General features: G+C 32.4%; 1 protein-coding gene across 7 annotated transcripts in view; it reads left to right on the top strand.

Moving 5' to 3' along the window:
- Positions 1-27,662, top strand: part of HBS1L (HBS1 like translational GTPase) — an 83,556-nt gene that overhangs the window by 10,985 nt on the left and 44,909 nt on the right. For 4 of the 7 annotated variants that reach the window (XR_009005146.1, XR_009005144.1, XR_009005145.1 and 1 more), the window contains exons 3-4: positions 1,024-1,152; positions 4,052-4,246. Coding sequence is in view for 2 of the 7 variants with exons in the window: in XM_007190903.2 (XP_007190965.2) it covers positions 1,024-1,152; positions 4,052-4,246 (324 nt within the window). In the remaining 5 variants the exon portion in view is untranslated. The other 3 variants (XM_007190904.2, XR_009005148.1, XR_009005147.1) reach the window with 3 other exon arrangements.

Genomic DNA, 27,662 nt, shown 5'->3' on the forward strand with positions numbered 1-27,662 from the left:
TTTAATTTTATTTCTTTGTAATTGAATACATTCTTCAGGACTTGAGTTCAGTGGGCATCCAGTTGACGTGGAAGAGTGAACACTTTGGGCATTCATGATGATTCTCTCCTTTGCTCACACGTATTTCGTGTATGATACAAGCATACGTTGGCACTTTGATATTTTGTCTTTCTACCTATTAATGAAAAATATAATGCCCAGTTATATGTTGAGTAATGACACTGCCAGTACTGCAGAGTAGCACAGACTTCTGTCTGAAAGTCAAAGTTAGGTATATGACACTAATATACAGTCTCAGTGTATGATTGAAGTATAAACTGTTTAAAAGTTAAGGCCTATGGGGACTTCCTGGGTGGTCCAGTGGTTAAGACTTCGCCTTCCAATGCAGGGGGATGTGGGTTCGATTCCTGGTTGGGGAGCTAAGATCCCACATGCCCTGTGGCCAAAAAACCAAAACATAAAACAGAAGCAGTGTTGTAACAGATTCACTAAAGACTTTAAAAATGGTCCACATCAAAAAAAAATCTTTAAAAAAAAAAAAAGGTAAGGCCTATGATTTTGGTCAACTCTTGGGTTCAGGCAAAATTAGTAGTTCTTGGAAAGTGAAAATCTAGTCTGTTTTTGGTATTTTCTTAATTATGCAAATGAACAAATTTGATATGAGGTTTAAAGTATTTGTATCAAAGAAAAAATTTCAGGGAAGATGGAGTAGTAGGCAAGGATGAGATATTAGGAAAGATAATTTTTGAAAACTGTGGAGAAAGTAAGCTCAGTGTTTATGAGATAGAAGGAAAGAAGGAAGACAATTATAAGAGGCTAGTGAATGGTTAGTAAGGACATTTGAGCAGAATTTGGGTATGATATGTTTTGTCTTTGTTTTTGTTTTCATCCGTTATTATAATGTGGGCAAATGACTGTAGGTGGTAGGTCAGAATCTTTGATTTTTATTTTAACTGTTGTTAAAGAAAAAAGTTAATGGGAAATGGCTATAGTACAGCATTCTTTAATCATTGTATATTCTAGCTGCTCAGTTTATTTACTCACAACGTGACAAACCTTCAGTTGTTGAACCTGTAGAAGAATATGATTATGAAGATTTGAAAGAATCCTCCAGTTCTCTTTTGAACCATCAGCTAAGCGGAATTGATCAAGGTATAGTAAGAAGTAGTCTATCTATGTTTCTTATCTGAAAATGATTAATAATCAGTTTACCGGAAATTATCAATTTTATTGTTCATAATAATGATCGTGGGTAGTAATGGTGTGAACTACCATTATATCTTATATCTTCAAGGAAAATTTACATTTTATTAATTATATTTTGTGAGGACTAGATGGTTAACTGTATGGTTGAAAAATTGTGTGGCTGTTATTTAATAACTGGAATTTTTGATTGAAATCTCCTTAGGAGAGAAACTTCAATGATTTGTTTTCTTTTAGCAATATTTATTGTTTCATAAGCTCTATGTAGAGCTTATGGTTAGATTACAGAAGCTCATTTCCTTGCAAAATGTTAGGTTCCAAAAGTCTGGTTTTTATAAAAAAAAAAAAAAATTTTAAGTCTGAAGTAATACTATACAGTGTCCTGATTGGTCACAGTCATGTAAATTAAGTTTCAAGATAGAACTCTTAAATGGTAATGGCATTGGTTCTGAGTTTGCTTCTTTTTAGTTCTCTTAAACATTTTAACAAAGATATTTTATATTTTGGCTTTTGCCATTTATAAATAAATTTCAAATATGACATTGTTTCAAACATACTACTCAAGCTATAGATTGATGAACAATGTAGTAGACCTAAAATCACCAGGTATAACAGTAATGCCATCCGTTGGTAGTGAGCAGGGCTGAGCTGATTTGCTCTTTCTGTGGAGTGTGGCTTTGTTCTATAAATGTTTTTAAATTGAAAATTTATAACAATTTAAAAACAGGAACGGGGGAGTATATGAATCTGAGAGCTGATCTTTGAATAAATCAGTAAAATATATGTCAGCTGCTATCCAAATCAAGAAAAATGGAGAAAGCACAAATACACAAAATTAGAAAGCGGAAAGGGAAACAACAGAGAATAAAAAAATTCATCAACTCGGCAAATACATTTGTCAATCTGGATAAAAGTTTGTAGAGGAGCTGCTGTATAAATTCCTTGATAGTTTCGATTATATTTTTAAAGAATGTGTTATAGTTGTCATTGTGGGGGGAAAGGGTAGGAATAAAGTAGAAGTCTTATACTTTCTCTGCTGTGCCTCAGTATGATTAAGGAGATATGAAATTCAGAGTTATGTTTGAGAATGAAAGTTAATCATTCCCACCTTACATATGTGAGTAATTGCATGATAACAATAATAATGATTGTAGCTAACCTCTACTAACTGCTTTCCGGGTATTGTTCTAAGTGCTGTTCAGGTAATTGCATATTTAGTCTTCATAACAACCTTATGAGGTAGGCCAGGTATTGTCTTCATTTTATAGGGGAAGAAAATGAGACACAAAGTTACTTGGCTGAAGTTGCACTAGCTAGTAAGTGGCATTAGGATATGAACCAAGACAGCCTGACTCTGTATGTCTACTCTTTGTGTATGTGTAGACAACAGTTGCTATAATTAATTAGAAGAGGCCCTGATGCTAGCTATATACTAAGTATTCTGTTCCAGTTTTAGTAATTCATGTATTTATGAAATAGGTATAATTTTTCAAGTTTAGCTTATTAGCCTATAATTAATTTTGGACTCAAGCAAAGCAGAATTACCCAAATATTTGAGAATTTATTTTTAATAATTAAAAAAGGGAGCAATGGAAAAAGTATTAAATACTTCTTTTTTTTAAAAGAAAGGATATTGCGAGTAGATTCCTTGTTTAGTACAAAAGCATGTAAAAATGTAATGTACAGTGCATTCTGTGAACTGGTTTCACTGGATTAGGGAGTCTGAAAACTTGAGTTATATTTTGATTACTGCTAAACTTAGTAGTGCCATGATTTTCAGTCCTCTTATCTTTATGACTTAGAATTTGATATATCTAAGTCATAGAGTTACTGTGAGGATTACAAAGGATATATATACATATGTGTATATGTATAATGCATATATATGTATTAATATTTTGAAAATTGTCAACTGCTATACAAATATAAATTAATATATTCATGCATTTTTATTTGGTGGCCCCTAGGTACCAGGTACTATTTTAGGATCTAGGGATATAAAGCCTTTGCTTTCATGGAATTTACGTCATTATTGAATGTTATTAGTAATTACTTTTTATAATAACATAGTCATCAGAAAAGAAAAATCCTTAAAGATTTTAGACATCCAGATTTAAGTTTTTGTGTTTAAAATGAATGTCCGGGGACTTCCCTGGCAGTCCAGTGGCTGGAAATCCATGCTTCCACTGTAGGGGGCGCGGGTTTGATCCCTGGTTGGGGAACTAAGATCCCGCATGCTATGCAGTGTGGCCAAAAAAAAAAAAAAAAAGAAATGTCCATTCTTTCCTTAATCTATTGGATTTCCTAATTTTTATGGCATTTTTATGCCAAGTTATCTCACCCATTTTTAAAGCATTGTTAAGGATGATTTTAGTTGGCTGAGTAGAACTGAAGTTAGCCTAAAATAGAACGTACTTAATAATGGTTAAGGTAGTAATGCAAGAAATTTAAGAAATATACTTAGTGATTAACTGGGTTCACTAACTAGTTAGAAGTATTTTTATAATGAATCCTCCCTTTCTACACACGTAAAAAATCATCAGTATAGTCCTCATCATCCTCATTGACTGAAATAGATTTTAGTGTATACAATTTACGCTTTTTTCAAGGATTAGTCAATATTACTTTGGAGACATTTATTATAGTGATTTCTTAATTATTGAAATTGTTCCTCTGATAAGGGAAGCTAGGTATATTGTGGATAAAAATATAATCACTGTAATTTTTGCCAAGGAAAAATGAGTTGAACATCCTGCTGTAGTTTCAAATCCTTTTTTCAATTTTGAAGATTGAGGGTTCTTTCATGACACCACTTAGTATAGCTTTTAATTATTGTTGTCTGTTCTAGCTCGTCTTTTTTCATGCCTTGATCACATGAGAGAGGTACTTGGAGATGCTGTGCCAGATGACATATTGATTGAAGCAGTTCTGAAGAACAAGTTTGATGTGCAAAAGGCTTTGTCAGTGGTTCTGGAGCAAGATAAAATGCAGAATTTGAAGGTCAAGAGTGAGGGAGCAATATCTACAGGAAAGATAGCAAAAGGTATGCTTTTACTTGTTCTCTTTTAGTTTTACAGTTAATACTTTGAAAGAGGCTTTGATTTGATTGAGCTGTTAAGAAAAATGCATGAAAATTTTGCATGTTATAATAATTCTTAATTATTATCAATTGATTTTACAGTTTGTGAATTTTTAAGCTCAATGGCTGCGTTCCCTTCACTCTGTTAAAGCCTGTTTTTTATTTCCCTGCTTGTTCTTGTAACTAACAGAATATAAGGGAAATAAAATTAGATAACAGCAAGACAGAACACTTTTTGCTTTTAATTATTGGGTTTTTTTTTAACTTTAGTGGGTCAGGAGATAGAAATTAGTAGCCAGACAATGTCAAAAAAAATCCCTTTATGGTTATAACATTTTATGAATATAATTTAGTTTTATTTAAATATCCTAAGTATTATAATTCTACCACTCTTTCATTTCATAGCCAGATCTTTAATTTTAAATTTTAGTATTGGGGGTTAAATTTAGAACTTAGTCCACAAGAGAAGGTAACCAATTATATTAATTGGTATGATGCCTGTCAGGAGGAGCATGGTGATTTGTTAACTGGGTTGATATTTCTCATAACCTAAAGAGTAGATTTTTGCCATAGCGAAATTGTATGCAGTCTGTTACTATGAAATAAGGGTCATGTTTATGTAAATTAAAATTTTTTTTATTTTGGTGGGGGGTGGTATGCACTTTTAACTGACCAATAATATGAGAATGAGTCTGTAATGTGTCATCTATATTAATAGTTTATCCCAGATCACAGTAGAAATTATAGGGTATTATTTGTTTGCATGTTTTTAATACATTAAAAATACGGAAGATGAACCTAGTTCTTTCCATTGGTTTTTTAAACGTTTTGAATTTGAGACAATCCTGACTATAAGTATCTTAAAACCTCACATTTATAAAATTTGTGAAAATTAGAACATTGACTAACTTGGTAATTACCTTTGTATATATCAGTGAACAAAGTATGAAGGTCACTTAAGATGGTTAAAGGAAGGTAAAATCCTTTTTTTTTTTTTTTTAAGAATGTTCACTTTTTATTAAATAGTGATCATGTCACTTTATTCATGCCATAATCAAAAGAAACATTTAGTAATTAAATGCCTCATTTCATGTTTCCTTTTGGTTGCTGTGACTGTCTTCTGCATATGTGAACCTATTCATCTGAAAATTAATGGCTCTTGTAAGGTAAGGAGTCTTATTATCTTCCTCTGAAGTTTCAGCTGATAATGTACAAAGCTCTTGTCCTCAACCTGCAAACCATTTGGATTGCAGTAGCAAACCCTTTGATTTTTCTGGCCCAGTAGCGAAATATGGATTATATCATAATTCTTCGGTTGTACCAAGTCACTATTTACTCCATAAAAAAAAGAAACTTGACAGACCTAAAAGTGAAAAGAAACTAGAATCATGTAAGTTAACAAAAGAGCTGTCACTAGCTGACCTAATTGATGATATGCCAAGAGATTCTTGTAAAAGTCAGCCATCAGTCAGATTATCATCCACAGATAGTCTGGAGAGTCTACTTTCAAAGAGTCTAGATGCTGATTTATTAAGACCTCATGCATCTGAATGTATTTCCAAAGATGATTCTGCATTCAAAGGAATACCAGATTTAAAATCCTTAATGATAAAGAGCAGAACACCTAATAACTCTTTATTTAGTCAAAGTAATTCAGTACCTGATTTGCAAAACATTCCAGTACAAAACAGTTTAGGAAGTTTAAATAATCCTTTGCTCTTAACTAGCTCATTGGAAAATATGGCTGTTGGTAATTTAAATGCTAGTAAAATGACTGAAGTTGGAAGTGTTTCTTCAGTTGAACAAAGCACCAAGAATTGCATATTAAAAAACGACAACTTGCAGTTTTCCCAATGTGAAAGTCCATCCTTAGCTGAACTGTTTCAGGAGCACAAAGAGAACAATCCGAGCCAGTGCTTTACTTTATCTGATGTTTGTAACCAACCATCTGCCAGTTTCACAGATCTAACTTTGGGATCCTTTCCCTTGTCACAACTAGCAAATCGGTATCAGTCTTCGACTGGAATATCAGAATTAACAGGATCTCTGTCATCTTTGGCGTTTTGTAAAGCTTCTCCAACAAGAGACCTTGAGAATTTGTCACTTTCTGATTTGATTGCAGAAACAATTGATATAGACAACTCTCAGATTAAGAAAGATTCCTGTATGCTCAGTTTATGTGAAATGAGGTCACCTGGAATAGATTCTAATATCGATCTTAGTGTCCTCATAAAAGCCCCAGATTTTGTTCCAAAACCTGTAGTAGACCAATCAGTTGCTCCGATACCAGGAACTAAAGTTCTAAGTTCAAAATTAGGGAAAAGTTCCAATTCTTCTGAGGATAATAAGAAAAACAGTAAAGGCTCTCTGACTAGGAAACCACCTTTTTCTGTCTCTTGGACCAAGGCCCTTGCTGCCAGACCTTCAGCTTTTGCTGCAACACTGTGTCTTCGTTATCCATTGAAAAGCTGCAAGCGACGCACCCTTAACCTCTATAAGACTTTTCTTTATAGTAGACAAGTTCAAGACGTAAAGGACAAAGAAATAAGTCCTCTTATAGCAATAACACCATTTGACTTCAAATCAGCATCTCCTGATGACACTGTGAAAGCTAATCAAAAGAAAGCTTTTACTAGAGAATAGTAACAAAAGGAAAACTTAATAACTGTTGTAGAGCTTTTTCTTTTAATTTAAAGTCTTTATAGGATTACTTTATATTATGGGATTTAAGTTGTGATTTTTGTATTAAAATTGTCTTAAGTCAGTTGATAACTTCAGTTGATATGTACTTTTGCACTGAAATATTTTTTTTTTTACTCTGTCTTCTTTTAGTGATAATTGGCTTTAAGTTGATAGCCTACAATGGGTGTATGTTTACAGAGTGCTTATGGAAACTTGATATTGTGAAATCAAACCGCAGCTATTTTTGTTTAAAGCATTCAGCTTTATAAGTTTTTACGATGAGACATTTTCTTTTATAAAATAATTTTGTGCTTTGCTCTTAAATGAAAATGCCACCACTTGGGATCATTACAGTTTAGTGATGAAGATTTTTCTTATGATATGTGGCACAGCATAGCTGAGACCGTATTATATTTTAAAATATTAGTGAAATCATTCCCAGTTTCATTATTTTTCTGCAGGTGAGTACTAAAACTTTTCTATTAGAAAATCTTAAAATTTCTGACTTTTAATAATACTGTGGAGGTTGTTGAAATACATTTTTCATGATAAATGAAAATCCTTTTAAGGGACCATGTACATATTAAAGATGGATTAATGCATAAATTATTTTTATACATTTTCAAAACCATTTGTCCTAAATGAACACTTTAAAATAAATATATATAAAGTCTTTTCAAGTATGGTTGCATGTTCTTTGAATAGATAATCTTATCAGATCTCTTTCACTTTTTTTACTGTAAGTAATGAAATGTGGAGTTTTCCTCTTTGCTACTGACAGCTTTATGTGCTATAATGACAAAGTTTCAGCAATGGCAGGCCAAATAAGAGCTCTTCTAGTCAGTAGAACAAGTACGTAATTCATCCCTTAAAGCAGTCATCCTTAACTAGCAGTCAGAATCACTGGGGGAGTTTTTTTCAAAACACAGGTACTGTGGTTTCACTCCAGATGTGGTGAAATCAGTCTCTGAGGGATGACACTTGGGAATGTGTATTTTCAAAATGGTCCCCAGTTGATTCTGATGGGTTACTTCTACTTGAGAACCGCTGCCTTAAAGAAATCAGTAGAATGAAAGAAATTACTAATGCTAAGGATAACATTGGCCAACTTGAATTTTTTTTTTTTGTTTGTTTTTTGGTTTTTTTTTGAATTTTTAATTTGTATTTTCCAGTAATTAGGAATACCAAGGAATATTGCTAATTAGGAATTTAGGGTCTTTTGCCTAAGAAGATGCTGTTTTTATATTATTAGTTATTTCTTGCAGGAAAAAATATATAAAATGTTATTTCTTACTGAGAATAAAATAGCTATATTTTCCCAGTAAATAAATATTTTTCTCTCACAGCTACTTTACTATGCATTTGATAATTTTTTTTGTTTCTTGTTTATTTTCAGAATGACATTCCAATCTTTTTAGTTGTATATGATGTTTTTATATCCAGTGTTTTGGTGGGAAAGCTTAAGCCAGCCTATGCCTTCATTGTTCTTGACCAAACACTTTCTTGTGATGTCTTCAGTTTTTGTTTTTAATTGCAGATTTCAGTGCATATCATACTGATGCTTAGATAATATAAATCACAAGTTATATTTTATACTTGATTTTAAAGTTTGGATTACTCCAACTGCTGATTTTGTTTTTCTAGTCTTGAACCTTAATCAAACATTTTAGTAATTTTGAACTATTAATCTATGACTCATCAACTAGGTTTATATAGTGTAGGCAGTCTCCAGTTTAGAAGTGAATTGTATTCTAAGTGTTTGTTTGGAACTGACAATAATTCCTGATAGATTAAATGCTACACAAGTGGTCCCTTTGCTCATGAATCCATAAATACTTGTTTAATCCATATTGAAGTTGAACAGTGTTACTGTTATATTACCTTCTTTTATAACAAACTAATTTTCAAGTGGAAATATACTTTTTAAGCCATATAGCAGATCTTGTAGAGTGAGCTAGATCTCCCTTTGTTGGCTGATAAGGATTGTAACTACTATTTATGAGTTTTTTTTTTTTTAGGGGAAAAAGTTTCTGTATTACAGGGTGATAGGGAAGGTAACAATTTTTAAATGTCTCCCTATTTCCGTTTTCACGGCTACCGGTCTGTCAGGCATGTATCTGACATGCACTTGCCCTGTTGACTGAGATCTCTGAGATTCAGAGACTGGAACCAAGAAGACCCACTGTCCCTTCTGCCTTGGCCATTGGCCCTTGGCCCTTGGTAGACAAGTGCCTGCTTGTTCACGGATACATTCCTAGTGACAGCAGTTGTTCGCACTAAGTGCATATTCTGCACCAGCTGCTGTTTATTGACTGACTGCTGTCTTGGTAGCTCAGGTATGCTAAGTTTTTTTGGTTTATTTTCCAGTTCAAATACCAGTTTTGAAGTGCAAAGCCATTTTTATTTGCATTATGATCAAGTGCATTGATAGTTTAGGAATATAAATAATGCAATTATCTTCTAAATGATATAAAATACAAAAGACATTTGACCATTTTTCCTCTTCACTTTTTTTGGTTTTTAAAAGAGCTGGTGTTCATAGATGTTTTTCCCTCTTGCATGCTAAAGTCTTTAGTTGACTTTTTTGGTTATGGTTCTTCTTACCATTAATTGCCAAGAACCAGGGTTTCACTTCTGTACAGAATATTTTGCTTAACTTTTCTTTCTTAATTGTTATATCTTTTTCCTATTTCCTAGTTACTGAACTGGTATTCTAACTTCTTTTCCTCCCTTTAGCTTTGAATCTTTCTTTCTTAAACTTTTCTTTCACCTTTTTTTTTCTCATGTAAATAGTAATAACCATTTCCAGTGTGTTATATTTAATTTTTAGTAGTCAGTGGGAGGTCATAGAACTAATTGTCATACCAAGGATAAAACTAGTCCAGTGCTTTTCTATATGTGGACCATTGCAAATAAACAAGTACACAGTTTATATATTGAGGAAGAACTATGTATCAGGTTTCTGTTTTGTGTTCACACAAGTGTATATTTACTTGTAAAGTCAGTTTTGTAGTAACCTAGAAATTGTTTTCTATTACTTTTATAAACAAAGGTAATGCTGACTAGACGGGGTTATTCATATGAATTTCTTTAGTAGTTTTCTTTTATAATTATATAAGGCTCAGTGTATGCAGTTGTATATTGTAATTTTAATTTCTAGGGTGTAAAAGACTTTTTACATCTTGAGAGTATATATACATTTTTGTAAAAGCTATGTTGAAATAAATTACAATTCAGAGGTTTTCTAAAATCAGGTGTGAAAACATCACAATTTATCCATTAGGATTTTTTATATAGGCTTGATATTTCAGAGTGGTATTTTAATAATTTATGATGAAGGTTTCTGTAAACAAATTGAAAAACAAGCTACGTGGTTGTGAAGACTTTCTTTGAAGATATTTGTCATTTAGAATTCTTGTTTTCCAAAAGGTAGAATTTTATGTTTTTACTTTTTAGGACTCCCATAGAAACATTATTAAAGTATAGAATATGGTGACATGGGTAATATTGCAAAGATGGCAGTGGAAAGTAAAAGAATCGATAAAACTACACATTTCTGATGTTGACATGCCTGGTTTATATGACTTAAAGGAAAGTGTCATTTTAGTTATAGGACATGTCCTGAGATGAACAAAGATCTGATTCTCAAATGGGAGGGGAAAATGGGTACTTAAACACATAATTATATTTATTACAGTGTGTGTAGCATGCATGACATTACACTCTCCAAAGCTGACATCTTTGTCTTCCTGATCCAAGCTGCCACCTCCTCCCCTGTTTCCTGTCTTTATCAGCAATAGCACCACCTTCCAGCTGCTTAAGCCAGAAGCCTAGTTAGCACCATCCTTGATTTCTCCCCCTCATTTACTTCTTAGAGCTGATTACCAGTCCTATTATTTCTGCTTTACGAATAAGGAAATATATGTGTGTAGATATATAGTTGATTGTTGTTATTTGTGGTAGTTATGTTTTATAAAGTCATAAATTAGTGAACGAAATATGGGAACATTGACTTGGTGAATACTGAACCATTGCTCCTACAAGAAACACAGGGTTAGGTTCCTGTGATCCTCTGGTCAGAACATTTTTGTCAGCCAATCAATACATAACCTTGTTTTATGTATGTTTAAAGACACTTTATTTAATATATATTATTTATATATTATTGATTAATTGACATTGATCTCACAGCCAGTAGCACTATAACTTAATGCCTAAACAAAGTGTTATCTAACATACATCTTTTATTTGTGAGGCATATTGCAGCTGCCTTGTGCTTAGGAATGCTAAACAGTGGTTCAGACTACTCTTGGGGACCATTTTAAACAGCAAAACTACCAGCTAACAGCTCAATGTGAAAAATGTGGCAATAAAGAGGTCATGGAAAGGACACTTGCTTATAGTATGAGAGCTGAAACAAGAAGGCAGAATGTCACCTTGTTTGACCTCAGCTGGGACCGTGCCTGTTGGGCTACTCAAATTTTGTCCTGCTCTGCACTTGTCCACAAGAGACTGCAAAATTTTCGAAAGTAATGATTTTTAGTGAGTAGTTGAATTCATGAATATGGAATCCTAAAATGAGGATTGATTGTACATTTTTTGACCCACTACTCTTTGGTCTTGTTGCTACTTTTTCTCTTAAAGGCTATTAGCTTTGGGCAGAATTACTAAAATATTTAATTGGCTTCTTTACTTCTCAGTTAATTTTCTCCAAAACACTTTCTGCAATACAGCCAGAGTAACTTTTCTAAAATGTAGCTCTAATTTTCTGTTCCCCTATATAAACCCTTTATTTTATAAGATCTTTTATCAACTGGTTTCGCTTTGTGTAACCCACTACCCAAATCCACCCAAGAACACCTACCTGAGTTTCCTCTGCTTCTATAGTACTTTGCCCTTCCCCCTCCATTTCTCCTTCTGGCAATTAGCTCTTGAGGTTGTAGTTTATATTCACTTTACTCCTAATCCTGAGATAGGGGAACCTTCATATGTACCCATAATTCACTGTATTCCTTTTTATTACCACCCCATATAAAATCATAACCCCCCCATACATATAGTTCCCTTCCTTTGTAACCCTGCTTTATTGTTCCTCACAACCCTTACATCTGACATTCCGTGTGTGTACACAGTTTTTATCTGTTTCCCTACTGCTCCCCGGTCTCCCCCCCCACCCTCCCACGCAATTTCTACGAATGTAGGGTTTTTATGTGTTTATTGCTATAGTCCCAGCTTAGAATACGTCTGGGACATAAATGTAGGAAAGGATTTAAAGTAAAAAGTAAGTCCCATTCTTAAATACTGTCCCACATCTTGTTCCCTAGAGGAAGCTGTAAAACAAATCTGAAAAAAAAAAAATTCTTTTATATTCTTCTAGACACTATTTGCATGTTACACATATCAAATGTATATATATATACATTACACAAATGGGAAGATTACTAAACACTTCAGTGTCTATATCACTTAGCAAAGTATATTGCAGATCTTTCCTTACCAGTGTATAGAGATCAATCTCACTCTTGTTAAAAGCTGTGTAGAATTCCATAATATGTTTGTACATTAAACAGCCCCTGTTGATAAACATTTTAACTTGCTATCACTAATGATCCCAAAATGAACATCCTATGTTTCTAGAAATTGAATTTCTATGCCAATAAGTATATACTTTAAAATTTTTGATAAATACTGCCTAATTGTCCTTAATAGCGGCTGTGCTAATTTCCTTCCCACAAGTTTGTGAGTGTTTTTGTTCAGATTCTCACAGATAGGATTATTACTCTTTTTGGTGTTATTTTCTAATAATTGGAAAATATTTTTTTCATTTATTTATATGTCTTTAATGAGTGAGGCTGGCTGCTTTCTCACATATTTAAATCTATTTGTATTTCTCTTCCTTAGAACTACCTATTCCTAATCTTCACCCATTTTTCTGCTAGCTATCTTTCATAATGATTTATAGGAATATATATGTGTGTGTGTGTATTTAATATATTCAATTTTTGTATTTAAATTCTAAGAAAATCCTGTTGTTATATGCATGGCATATACTTTTTCTTACTTTCAGTTTGTCATCTTTTAGATCATTATTTATAAGACAAATTGTTGATTTTATTATATTCAAATTTACTAATCTTTTATGGACTTTTGTTTGAAAGTTCTACTTTACTACAAGATAATTTAAAAAAAGTATTTGTTTCTTATATGTTTGACAGTTTCTCTCTCTCTTTTTAAAATTTTTTTAAACATTTGAGTGTTTAGTCTAGCTGCTATTAGGGGATAAGGTAGAAATAGAGTTTTTCTGCCAACATCTTTTCTGTTTTGATGGCTGGATTTGTCACAGTTACCTTTTGTTGTATTACACATCCTTTTTCTTTTTTAACTTGCTCAGAAATGCCATCTTTGACATATGCTAAATTCTTCTCTCTCCATCTGTCTTGTCTGTTTTGGGACTCTGTACTATTCCATTTCTTTGTCTTGTTCTATGCCAGTATCAAATTTTTAATTACTGTAGCTTTTTATTACTATTAGTTTTTAAATATTTTATAGGCTGTCTTATTCTTTTTTTCTCCTTTTTCATAGTTTTCCTGAATTACCTCATGTGGCTCTTTTTCCCACATGAGCTTTAGAAACAACTTATCAAATTACTGAAAAAAATCTAGTTCTAATTTTTATTGGGCTGTTTAATGTTATCAAAAGATCTTTGGAGAAAAAAATAAACCATTTTCATAGATGTAAAAGGCTTTAGCATTACACTATTAGACAGTAAACATTACATTATTTAAATAGGTTTTCTAGTATTGGTCTACACTGGAACATTCCTAATTGGTCTTGGTGGATTATTCTTTTAATGGGATGGATTTTATTTGAAAATATTTTATTTAAAATTGTTCTATCCATAAAATTAATTTACAGTTGTGTGTGTGTGTGTGTGTGTGTGTGTGTGTGTGTTGTCAGGTTTTGGTTTCTCGTGGTTTTATAGAGAGCTTAGAAAGTTTTCTCGTATCCTTAAATAATTTGAAGAGCATTGAAATTATTTGTTTTATGTTAGGAATTATCTTTCTCAATATTCTAAGGTCAGTTTTGGAAGCTTTAATTTTCTGAGAAAACTATCCATTTCATCCAGGTTGACAAATGTATTTGTTTAGCATTGTAACAAACATTGTCTTACTATTATTTTAGATTCTTCTATACTGTGGTTAAATCTCCATTCTTATTTTAAATATTGTTTTCTTTCCTCTACTTTCCCCCTCTGCCCGCTTTTTTTCCTCTTGAGTTTTACCTTGTAATTTATTTTTCTTCCCCAAAGATGGGCTCCTAAATTGGTAATTAGTTCTACTAGTTTTAATTCATTAGTTTGTGAGTTTATGACCTAATCTCTTCTATTTTTAATTTTCTACCTTTCTGAGTAGAACATTTAATTTAAATACATTAACATTTTTTACCCTAAAAATTAATATTAATTTTTGAAATTTCAAACACAAATAATAATATAACAAACACTCATGAACCCACCATTTAGTTTCAACAGAAGGTAACATTTGCCACACATACTTGTGATATCTCTCTCTCTCTCTCTCTCTCTCTCTGTTCTAAGAAATAAATTGTTAGATTAGAATCCAAGTTCTACCCTTTCCTTGTTCCTCCCCACTCCCTTGAAGTTGGTATGCGTTGTTCCTATTTTCTCTTGCTTAACTTTTGTCTCTGTAGTTATTGTTTTTCTTATGAATACTGTGTTTGCTGTAGCATATGGGTTCTTTTAGAGTTACTGTTATTTTGTGGGTAATCCACAATTTAATTTTGATTTCCTTTTTAAGCCAAGAACCTAATTATTCTTTTATTTTTTAAAATTTTTATTGGGGTATCATTGTTTTGGAATGTTGTGTTTCTACTGTACAGCGAAGCAGAGTTCCCTGTGCTATATGGCAGGTTCTCATTAGTTATCTATTTTATACATATTAGTGTATATATGTCAATCCCAGTCTCCCAATTCATCCCACCACCCCCTCCCCTGCCCTCGCTTTCCCCCCTTTCCCCCCTGGTGTCCATACGCTTGTTCTCTACATCTGTGTCTCTAGTTCTGTCCTGCAAACCAGTTCATCTGTACCATTTTTCTAGGTTCCACATATATGCGTTAATATACGACATTTGTTTTTCTCTTTCTGATTTACTTCACTCTGTATGACAGTCTCTAGGTCCATCCACGTCTCTACAAATGACCCAATTTCGTTCCTTTTTATGGCTGAGTAATATTCCATTGTATATATGTACCACATCTTCTTTATCCATTCGTCTGTTGATGGACATTTAGGTTGCTTACTGTATTTACTGTAGCATATGGGTTCTTTTAGAGTTAACTATTATTTTCTGCATAATCCACAATTTAATTTTGATTTTCCTTTTAAGCCAAGAATCTTTTTTTTTTTTTAAATCCCAGGTTATGGTGTGATTTTTGTTTACAATTTTTGTTATGATTACTGGTTTCATTGTACTGTTATCAGAGAATGTGGTCTGTACCTTTTACTCTTTGAAGTTTATTGAGTTTTTCTTTGTGGTCGAATGTAGTTTTATAATGATTTCATAGGCCTCTGTCAAGTATACGAATTCTGTCTTAAGAAACCAATATATGATATATTTCTGTTACTGTTTAAATTTTTGTGGAGTTCAGTATTCTTACTTAAATTCTGTTTCCTTGATTGGCTATAGGCAGAGAGGTAAGTTAAAATATATCTTATTGCATAAACATTTCGCCCTGTACATTTTGATATAAGATACCTGATCTTTCTGTGGATTTGAAATTTTCATTAATATAAAGTTTCTGATTTGCTTGTTTTATGCCTTTTGCCTTAAATTCAGTTTGTTTAACATTAATATCATGTTTGCTGCTTTCTCTAAGTTTTATTTGTCCATTCTTTTGCTTTCAGTGTTTTGAGTCACTTTGGTTTAGGTGCATTTTCTATATTTGTGTGTAATTTGGTTTGTCAGAGACAGATAGTTTTTTTCCCATTTATGGCATTGATAGGATAGATGTAATACCTTCTGTCACTTAAAAAATATGTTGTTGTCTTTTATATTTATGTATTTTAATATATGGTCTATGTTTGTTTTGACTTTGTATATACCCTTTGATAACCTGGAAATATTGTAGTTTATCTTTTTGTTTGTTTGTTTGTTTTTTAATTTTTTTTTTTTTGGCTGCGTTGGGTCTTCGTTGCTGTGCGCAAGCTTTCTCTAGTTGTGGCGAGCGGGGGCTACTCTTCGTTGCGGTGTGCGGGCTTAGTTGCTCCACGGCATGTGGGATCTTCCCGGACCAGGACTTGAACCAGTGTTCCCTGTATTGGCAGGCAGATTCTTAACCACTGCGCCACGAGGGAAGTCCCTATCTTTGTAATATAATAACATGTTACCATTTAAAAATTTTGCCAACTTTAAACAGTATGTATGTGTTGATCTCTCATGAAGGATGAAGAAATTAACACACTTATACTTCACCTCCTCTTTATTTCTCGTAATTTTTGTTAATATTTTAAGTTCTTAGGGAAAGTATTTACCTTTACACCTTTTATAATATATTTAAACTCTTATTAACTGAATTAACTTTAAACAGTTTTTTAATGAGTCCTGGCTTTAAAAGTTGAGCTCATCAGAGTTATACTTTTTCATACTTGACCTCTTCTCTCCCTTTATCTCCTAATAGTTTTAGTCATTATATACATAGTGCCAAGATTTATAGCATTTTCTTAGATTCTGTACTCAAAATTTCCTTAGTTTTAAACCAACCATAGTTATCTTAAAATTGATTGGATTCTCATGATTAGGCCTCTGTTTTTATCTCTTGTTCGACTTTGACATCTTTTCCACCTCTCACCTTCCCCTACCCCCAAAATATACATGTTTGAAATATTTCCCAAATCACTGAATGTATGAAAATGATTCTGTGACCTGTATCTGCATTATAAATAATAGTTTTTGGTTCCTCTTTCTTTCCTGGAAGGCTTTGCAGATATTGCTGTATCATTTTCTATTATTATATGTTGCTAGCTAGCCCATTCCACTGCTTCTAGTGTGGCTTTTTTTATTTCTGTAAGTAGTTTTTTTTTTTTAATCTGTATTTCTTGTGAGCTCTGCTGGCTTACTTTTCAACTTTTTCTTCTGTTGTTTTTATCATCTTTTCTTTTATCATGTGTGTGTGTGCTATGTTCTTTGGGAAAAGTGGGATAGAAACATCTTTACTTTGTCTCTTTAACTAGATATATCTTTCTGGCAACACTTGATTAGATTAAATGCCCCTATCAACTGTGAAACTAGATTAATTTGAGAGGCTTGTGAATAATTTCTTTCTGGGTGTGTGATATGACAGACCTTGTTCCAAAGGTTTAGATACTTAGGTATGATAATTCTACTGTCCATATCAACATGACTTTGAAATGACATACCACTGAACAGTCTAGGAGAAAGTTTCTTTTATTACACTTACTTGGAAAATTTTTCAATATTTTTAGAATTTTGAATGAGAACTTAATATCTGTGTGAAAATTAACCTTTTATCTTATAATAAGTTAGAACTCTTTAATTTCTAAAATGATGTATTAAATGTTTATGTGTCTCCTTAACTTAGATAACGTTTTAGTTCATTTTATTAACATACATAATATTGAAAGTAACCATTATAGCAAATACAAATGACCTTAGAATGGGTTATCGTATAATTTTGTTACACATTCATATGGGTGAACTGCTGAAAGAGTGTATATTTAGGGGGTAAAATCATGGGACAATCTGTTTTCTGTTGGTATTTTCCTTGCCACCTTAAACCTGCCAAGGGCAGGGGGATTCATTGCCAAAACTGTAAAACTAAGTAACATAGACTCTTGGGTTTTTTTCCACAAAAGATCCAGCAGTTGAGATACACATAGTATTATTGTTTGAAAGGAAAATTCTGGGCAGAAAAATCTTACAAGTCATGGTTTAAAATTTTATGATTAGAAGAGAAACTTGGAAGAGAAATAGTTTTCGACAAAATGGATATTACTGTGTGAAATGAGGTTTAACTCTTGATTGCTATTGTGTCTTTTTCTAATGTTGGGTTTATTTTGATTCTTTTAGAAAAATAGTTGATCTAAATAAAAGTAAACATTAAAGAAAAAATAGTTGGTCCACAAATATGGAAAAGGAATCATGTGTAATTTAACATTTTGGGGACTTCCGTGGCTGTCCAGTGATTAAGACTCTGCGCTTCCACTGCAGGGGGCATGGGTTTGATTCCTGGGGGTTCGATCCCTGGTCACAGAACTAAGGTCTCACATGCTGCGTGGTGTGACCAAAAAAAAAAAAAACAAAACATTTTATATGGTTCTTAAAATTGATATTTCCATTTGCCTCACAAATAAAGTAGCCAATAAATGTTTATATTAATCATATCATTAAGAAAATTTATTGTTTAAAAGTGTTGGAGGCTCTGGAGAAATATACTTTAATACTGGACAATTCAGGTACTATTTTTGTTTTTAATTAATTAATTAATTTTTGGCTGCATTGGGTCTTCATTGCTGTGCGCTAGCTTTCTCTAGTTGTGGCGAGCGGGGACTACTCTTAGTTGCGGTGCGCGGGCTTCTCATTGTGGTGGCTTCTCTTGTTGTGGAGCACGGGCTCTAGGCACGCCGGCTTCAGTAGTTGTGGCGCGGGGGCTCCAGAGCGCAGGCTCAGTAGTTGTGGAGCACGGGCTTAGTTGCTCTGCGGCGTGGGGGACCTTCCCAGACCAGGGCTCGAACCCGTGTCCCCTGAATTGGCAGGCGGATTATTAACCACTGCGCCACCAGGGAAGTCCTCAGGTACTATTTTTGATAAGATTTGTCTTGAGTAGTATTGGTTTGCTCATACTTTAGAAACCTATTATGCATTATTTTCCTTTCCCTTTGAATTTCATCATTTTTCCTTCAAATGAAGTTTTTTCATTTACAAAAAATAAAGCCTAATTTTACATAATGAGGATATAGTTATTTGCTAGCATTGTTTTGCTAGTTTTGTAGTGTTAATAGTCTGTTAAACAAACGTCATACAGTTTATCTGCATAGTACTATTTGAATATCTGTAAAGTATTATTTGTAACTCTACTCAGATGATGATTATCATATTCTTGCGTCTCAATGGCAGATTGTTCCCTAGAGAAGGTACAAGAAATTAAAGATAAAGCAGAGCTGTAAACACTTGGAACAAGGTCATTTTTTTTAACTTGGTTATTGTGCTGTATTTGTCTCTTTCTTCAACATTACCTGAGTAACTAAATAGGAGTGATAGTGATGTTAGATTTTTAAGAAGAGATATAACCTCTTTTTTCTCCCTTCTCGGGTCAAATATATTATGAGATTTTTATCCTTATCCTGGAAATAAAGACTATGATTAATTTGAAAAGTCTGCGTTACAAAGAAAAATTATTACTATAGGATGTTATGAACACTTCTGAATCTATTATGTATGAACTTTTCAGTAATGTACTTAAAATATATTATTTTGCTTTAATCCTTTTTTATATAGAGTTTAAAATAGCTATATTTAACTACAGTTTTTCCGATGTCCCCTTTTAAATATATTTTTCCTTGAAAAATATTTTCATTAATTTTTCTGTCACTGAGTAATTTTATTCAAGCAGTTAGAAGAATTTTATACTTGTACAGAAAACTTTAGAATTAATTGGCTTTCTGCTTTAAAATTCTGTGGGCTTTTGAAAGGAAGTGGTTTATTTCAGTGAAAAAAAGTAGTTCAGAATGTTCTCAGATATGTCTTAAGATTCTCTTTGTGTATACACCTACACTGGAAAAACTGAAGCATTAATTGCTTAATTTAAAAATAATTTGCTTTAGACTCTCAAAACAGCTTATCTTCTTCGAATAGCTAGTACCATATAAGAATTGCATGAATGTTAAATGCAGTTTTCTTTTAATCCTAATTACCTTGCTTTTTTTAAACCATAGAAATTATAATCAGATTACATATATTTGTATATACTTTCTTGTTTCATTCCCAGGCAATTATATATACTTTTTAATATTTTTTGAGTGCTTGGCATGTGCTAAAGAATTGCTAAGTATTCAGCAAGGGATTAGGATTAGAATGGGAGCCGATAAATACAATTCAGTTTAGCCAACATTTACTGCATGTTCGCTTTTTATCAGAAAAATGTGGTAGCCATTGAGGACATAGATTTAAGCCCCAGACTCTTCCCTAGAACTTTATAGTAGCCCCTCTGGGGCTAAGTCTGGTTTAATAGAAGCACCAAGTATAGCCAGGATGTTTTCCCTCTGAACAAGTTGCCTGTTTCTTTTTATTGGCTATGTGCATTCTGTTCTGGGAGCTGCTACTTCTCAAGGGAAGATAGGGAAGTGAATTAATACATTGAATGTAACCTTTGTGTCAGGCTTTGTGTATATTTTATTTGATTATTATGAGAATCTGTGAGGTAGGTGGAAGAAACTGAGGCTCATATGAAATAAATAATTTGTTATTTCACACAGCTGTTAAGAGGCAAATTGTAACTCAAACTGAGTTCTTTTGAACTTGAACACCCCTTTTAAAATTTTTTTTTAATTTTAATTTTTTAAATTGAAGTATAGTTGATTTACCATATTGTGTTAGTTCATCGCCCTGTTATATATTACTTGCAACCAGTTTTTATACTATAATAACTCAATCTTATTTTGTATTTGTTGGTAAGTATTTTACGGATAAAATTAAATCCCTTGTTAGGGAAACCAGCTTTATCATTAGTGAGGTACTTAAAAGTTACTTTCAACTATTTTTTCTGCTGGTATTACTTACAGACTTTGGCATTCCTATATAGAGAATTGATGTCAATTTCTAAATCCTTGCAAATTAGTGGTCCTAAGAAATGAAGTCCTTTTCTAGTTCATTTAATCTTAAATCACTATGTTGTCTTCTTTTCCTTACTTAAGCAACAATTCTGTTTGATTTAAAATTCTGAAGAATTTAATTTTTTAATAGTTGCTAGCTTGGTGCCGTCTTTAAGCACATGCTTAAATAATAAATAACAGTGTTTATTGAGTAAAGCTAGAAAGTCCAAATGAGCCAATGGATACCTAATACCATTATTCAGAATTCAGAACTGTTAACATTTTGATGCATTTAAGCAATAATAGTAGGCGATATTAATGAACACTTACTACATACCAAATATTGTACTAAACTCTTTATATCTGCTATCTTATTTAATGTTAACAATAATCACGTAGGGATTTTTATTTTTTATTCTAATGTCACCAGGAGGCTCTGAGGCTGAAAAATGGCTAAACACCTCGCCCAAGGCCACAAAACTAGTAAATGGTGGAGCCAACATTCAGAATAAGATGCTTCTAAAGTTCTGTCTTTTATGATTTGTGTATGTGTTTCTACATTTAGGGAATATTCGTTTTTCTGTCTTTTTTTAATGGAGCCACTCCACTTTTTAACCCATTTAACTTAATCATATGCTGCAGACTTTAAAAAATTTTTTAACTTCGTTAAATTTTATTTTTAATTGTGGTAAAATACAGGTAGCATAAAATTTACCAGGTTAACCATTTTTAAGCATATAGTTCAGTAGTGTTAAGTATATTCACCTTGTTATGCAACCAATCTCCAGAACTTTTTCATCTTGTAAAACTGAAACTCAATACTCATTCAACAACTATCCATTTTCCCCTTTCTTAGTCCCTAGCAACCACTCACAGACTTTTTTGGTATGCCAATAATTTAGGCTTCATAGTATTGTTATTTTATCTAACCAAATACCTATTATAGGAACTTAAGTTTTTCAATGTATTTTTACCAGAAATGCTTCAGTAAACATTTTTGTACTTTTTGTGCATTTTTTTCAGTTATTTTATAAAAGATTTTTCTATAGTAGTATTGCTGGATAAAAAGGTACAGGCATTTTTAATGCTTTTAGTACACATTGTGAAGTTACCTTTGGGAAGACTGTACTAATTCTTGTATTTAACTGTGAATCATAATAGCATTGATAGCATTAGTTTATAAAGGATAATTATATTCCATGAAAGGATTTTATATTCATATTTATATTCCTATTGATTCATATTTTTATATTCATATTATATTCATATATTGATTCATATATTCATATTCATATTATATTCATATTTTATATTCATACTGTTTTCATTCATTAACAGAGTAGGTTAGAGTCAGAGATCGATTATGCCTTTTGGGTGGGGGAGCTTGTTGTGATGACAGTCACCTTTGTGTCCCTGAAAATTGTATCCATGGTGCATTGTGCATTCTGTTATAGGTTGGCAGTGTTAAAATACCATTTATTCATGAGAAAGCAGTACCTAACTTACAAGTTTCTGTAAATAAAATAACCCATGTAATGCAGTTGGCACAGTGTCTGGCACGTAGAGAATGCTCAACAAGTGATAGCTGAACTTAGTTCAAAGAAATAAAGTGTCCTTTTACTACCATCTAAGGAACAAGTGCTATAAAAAGTGATTATATTAAAGTCTAATGCATTGAGGGGCTTATATTACTTCCACTCACTTTTTTTTTTAAGTCATTCATGATTTTTTATGTAAGCCCTTTTGAGGGGATTACCTATCTTAGCCATTTTTAACAGCCTGATATAGATTCTTCCATGTATTTCTTTATTTTCACATAATATATAAAAATAGACACTTATACATAGAGGGATTTTTCATTACTATTGTAAAAAAAAAAAAAGGATGTACTATAATTTTCATTTTCCTTATAATACACTGTCAACTGGAGTATTTTCCAATGTATTCTTTTTGGTAATTACATAATATTCCGTGGTATGGCTGTGCTACAATTTATTCAAGATTTCCCATATTGAAGGATATTCATTTTATTTCCAATTTTTGCTTCTATGAACTATTCTGTTTACAGAACATCTGTGTACATATCCTTAAAAACTAGGGCTTTTGATTCTATCAGATAGATCCCCTGTGGTGGGATTGCTATTTTAAAGGTATACTGTTTGCTTTAAATAGATATGGCCTTTGCTTTATGAGAGGTGTTATGTTTCATTTTGGACAATCTGACAGGTAAGAAATTAATGTCTCATTGCTGCTTTAATTTTCATTTCCACGACCATTAATGAAGTTGAGTATGTTTTCATATATTCACTTGCCATTTGAATTTGTTTTATGAATTGCTAATTATATCCTTTGCCCATTTTTTAATTGGGTTGTCTTTTGCTTATTAATTGAAGTCTTGGTATTATAGATATTAATCTTTTATTAGTATATGCATTGTAAATAATTTTCCCAAATTTTTCATTTTCTTTATTTATGGTATCTTTCCAGAAACATTTAAAAATTGGATGCCATTATATCTGTCTTTTTTAACTTACCAGGTTGCAGTCTTGGATTAAAAAAAAACAAAAGAACCTTAACCTCTAGGTTATAAATATTCTCAGTTTTCTTTTGAGAGAACTATTATATGAGGTTTTTACATTTAAGACTTTTAATTTCTCTAAAATTTATTTCTGTGTAAAGTGTAAAAAATTGTCGAACTTTATTTTCTTTCAGAGTTTCATTAGAATTTAAAAGATGCATCAACTTTATGCTCTGACCAGTGGCATGTGGTATAGTAGAAAAGGATGATAGCTCTCAGATTATTGTTTTGTAATCTAGCTCTTTCATTTGTTATCTGTAAACTTACTGGATTTCTCTGAGACTTGGTTTTTTTCTTTAAAATGGCAAAAATATTATCTATCTCAAAGTGTTATGATTTATCCTTAACCCAGCTTGTACCATCTCAAAGTATTATGATTTATCCTTAACCCAGCTTGTACCATATAGTAGTCTCTTAAAACAATGTTAGTTTCCCTTTCCTTCCCTTTACTAATTACTTTAAAGTTCATTACATTTGTTATTATGGAGTTATTTCTGGATATTGGATAATATTGGATATTACCAAGTTTTTTTAAGTTATTTAGGAATGACTCTTTGCCCCAATTATGAATTCAAGATGAAGTGTGGAGATGGTTGTGACCTACTGTATATCTTTTTTTAAATTCTTTTTTTAAAAAATTGAAGTATAGTTGATTTACAATGTATTGGTTTCAGGTGTATGGCAGAGAGATTCAGTTATATGTATATATTCCTTTTCAGATTCTTTTCCCTTATAGATTATTATAAGATATTGAGTATAGTTCCCTGTGCTATACAGTAGGTCCTTGTTGGTTATCTATTTTATATATAGTAGTGTGTATATGTTAATCCCAGACTCCTAATTTATCCCTCCCGCTTCCCCCTTTGTGTATATCTTTTTAAAACTTAAATTTGTTTAGGATTATTCAAATACAGCAGCCTCTCCCTGTCTTTACAATCATATTCTTGAAAATCTCAAAGATAGAATTTAGGAAAGAAATTGAAGACTAAGTTGAAATAGGATTAAGTTGAATCTGCATAGGCCCATGTATGTGTGCACATGTGTGTATTTTACAGTCACTAAAATAAAATGGTGTAAATGACACCTAAATAATGAGAATATTAATGAAATTTCATGTCTTTAATTTGACTATTAATGCCAGTTTAATTATCATTTATCATCTCTTGCTAGTTGGACTCCTTTCTTGAAATTTTCAGCAAGGTTCTTATTAACTCTTTTCCTTATTTCAGCTCACATGCGTACTGTGAGCCTTTTATTTCTACTGTGCCTTTTCCTCTACCTAAATGTTTAGTGTTTTTGTGATTTTATGACTAGAAGTTGTCGATTCTCACTGCTAGTTTCCACAGTAATTTGGAAGAGCACAGCTGCTTGTGTAGACTGTTTGGATTTACATTCTAGTGGAACCACCTATCTGTTAGCTGTGTGCCCTCAGCAGATTACTTAACACCCTGTGCCACAGTTTTCTCATTTGCAAAATTAGGATAAAAATAGTTCTTATTTTCTAGGGTAGTTTTGATGTTAAATGAAGTCTTAAGTTAAGCCATTATAGCATTTCTAGGCAGACAGTAGGAGCTCATTATATTTAGATTATTCTGTGTTGTTGAGGAGGCATTTCTCAAATATACATTCTTAGCTTTGCCCGTAATAACATCATGCCGAAGCTTAAGACATGAAGGATTAACAGGACTTGTTAGGGAGATGCTTAAGGGTATATAATTCCAGCGATGGTGATACAGATGAGATCTCTCAGGGAGAGTTTAGAATAAGTTAAAACAGAAGGCCTAGGGAAGAATGGTGAGGAACACTGCTACATTTGTCTAGTTTTTTAAAAAAGGGTTTTGGTATATAGAGTTTCATTCTGTAAAATAAAAAGGCTTTGTTTTATAGGCTGTCCTATTTCTGGTCTAACAAAATTTTTATTACAGCAATATTTAAAAATGAAATATAAATGGCTTTTTTAAAGGAAAATTATTAGTAACATAGTATTGCCTTTATTTCTTAACTCTTGAAGTAGCAAGAACTCTTATTGGTCCTAATATAATTTAAATTAATTACATAGATTATAAAATTTTGTGGATACTACTTCAAGGCATATAATCCAGCCCAATATAAGGTTGAAATCTATTCATCAAAAGTTTTTTAATTTTTAAGATTGCCAACTCAATGATATTTATAGAAAATTGAAATCTGATCCCAGTGAGTATTTTTTTAGGATAAAACGTTTTTGTCTTCTGTGTCATAGGAGATGGATACTGCATAATGGATTTGATGAGGCAGTTTATGCTATATGAAGGATGTTTTAAAATGAAAACATAACTCATACTAAACAAATCACAGTGTGGTTGTAATATTGAAGGAAGTGGTTTATTCTCTGTATAGCCTAGTTGGTGTACTTTCTGAATGTACGTCTGGTAACTAGAATTTAGACGTGTAGTCAGATTCAGTGAAATGATTTTCTATTTGAAATAGTTTTTCATTGAAAATTTAACACTCATTTCTTTGAAATTTTGAAAATCTTTTTTTTTGTGTGTATGCCCATATTGAAACATTTATAGGAACTATAATGATTGATGGCAAAAAGTGTATTTACCTGGAAAACCTCAGTTTAAAAAAAAAAGAACCTTAAATGTTTTTTAAACTCAGGGTGTTTTGATCTGAATGATTTTAAGTTGTAAACTTGTCTTCTATCTTAACCATATAAATACAAAACAAATTTCTTCCTTTTGAAGTCTTTCAAATCACCTATTAACTTACTATTTTCCTAAATATCAAAGTAATATATTTTTAATGTAGAAAAAGGGGGAAAAATCACTCATGATTTTCTTTCTTTTTTTCTTTTTTTGTCATTTATTTATTAATTTATTGGCCGTGTTGGGTCTTAGATGCTGTGCGCGGGCTTTCTCTAGTTGCGGTGAGTGGGGGCTACTCTTCGTCGTGGTGCGCGGGCTTCTCACTGCGGTGGCTTCTCTTGTTGTAGAGCACAGGCTCTAGGCGCACGGGCTTCAGTAGTTGTGGCACACGGGCTCAGTAGTTGTGGCTCGCAGGCTCTAGAGCGCAGGCTTAGTAGTTGTGGCGCATGGGCTTAGTTGCTTCGTGGCATGTGAGATCTTCCCGGACGAGGGCTTGAACCCGTGTCCCCTGCATTGGCAGGTGGATTCTTAACCACTGTGCCACCAGGGAAGTCCCACTCATGATTTTCTTACCCAAAGACAAAAATCTTGTGTTTTGCCACATTTCCTTTCAGTTTTTTTTCCTATACATTTTTATTCTTTATGTTATTAAGGTTTGTACATACAGTTATACATACAATTTTGTATCCTGTGTTTTCCCTTTTTTCATTTTCTAACTGCAGCACACATTTTTAAACGTGGAGTCAATTTTTACATCCCAGTTTGATCCAGAGACTACTTTAAAAACATTGATTAAAAAATTATAAAAGGCATTTTAAATTTAAAACAAAAACTACTGTTCTGAACTAGTGTTTTCACATCTTTATAGGTCCTATTCAAATTTGAAATTACTTAATGCCATCAGATAAACAAGCTTATTTTTTTAAATGTCCCTTGTAATCCTCTCATGTTTAGTTATGGATTTTATTTGAAACAAACCCAAAAACAAACCTTGGTTGTTTTTAATTGGATTTAAGAATGTTATTTCCTAGAGAACAGTTTTCATTAACTAATACCCTATTTGATGTGACTAATAGTATTAAAATGTTCAAACATTTTACAGTTGATGTCATTTAGAGATTTAATGATATATATATGTGGGGGAGAGATTCTCACTGAATAGGCTAAGTAGTTATTTTTTAAAAATAGGAGTATGAGGGCAGGAACCTTAAAAGGTCATCTGAACTAATTTCCTGACTTGAGACAGATCTTCAAACATCCTTTTAGTTATGAACCTCAAACCAGGCAACAAGATATAATTTGCAAAGAATGTTAAACTGGACAAATTGTTTAACTTAAATGAACCTCACTTCTTCATCTATAAAATTAGTTTTATACCAGACAAGTCATTCTCAATAATTTTTTCTGTCCCAGGACACCTGAGATATACCACTTTCTTGTCAGCATCAGATCTGTCAGTGACAATGATTTTCAGAGGGGGAGGGGGCAAGGATGTGCTTGTTTTCTTGATCTACCTTCTCCTCCCAAGCTGAGAATCACTGGCTCAGAGAATATATTACCTTTTTCCATACATAAAATTATGTAATCTTAGTAAATATTTGAGTGTCTAGTATGTACTAGGCCACTGGACTGGATCTTGTGGA

This window comes from Balaenoptera acutorostrata, chromosome 14 (assembly GCF_949987535.1).
Source record: "Balaenoptera acutorostrata chromosome 14, mBalAcu1.1, whole genome shotgun sequence".
Classification (NCBI taxonomy): domain Eukaryota; kingdom Metazoa; phylum Chordata; class Mammalia; order Artiodactyla; family Balaenopteridae; genus Balaenoptera; species Balaenoptera acutorostrata.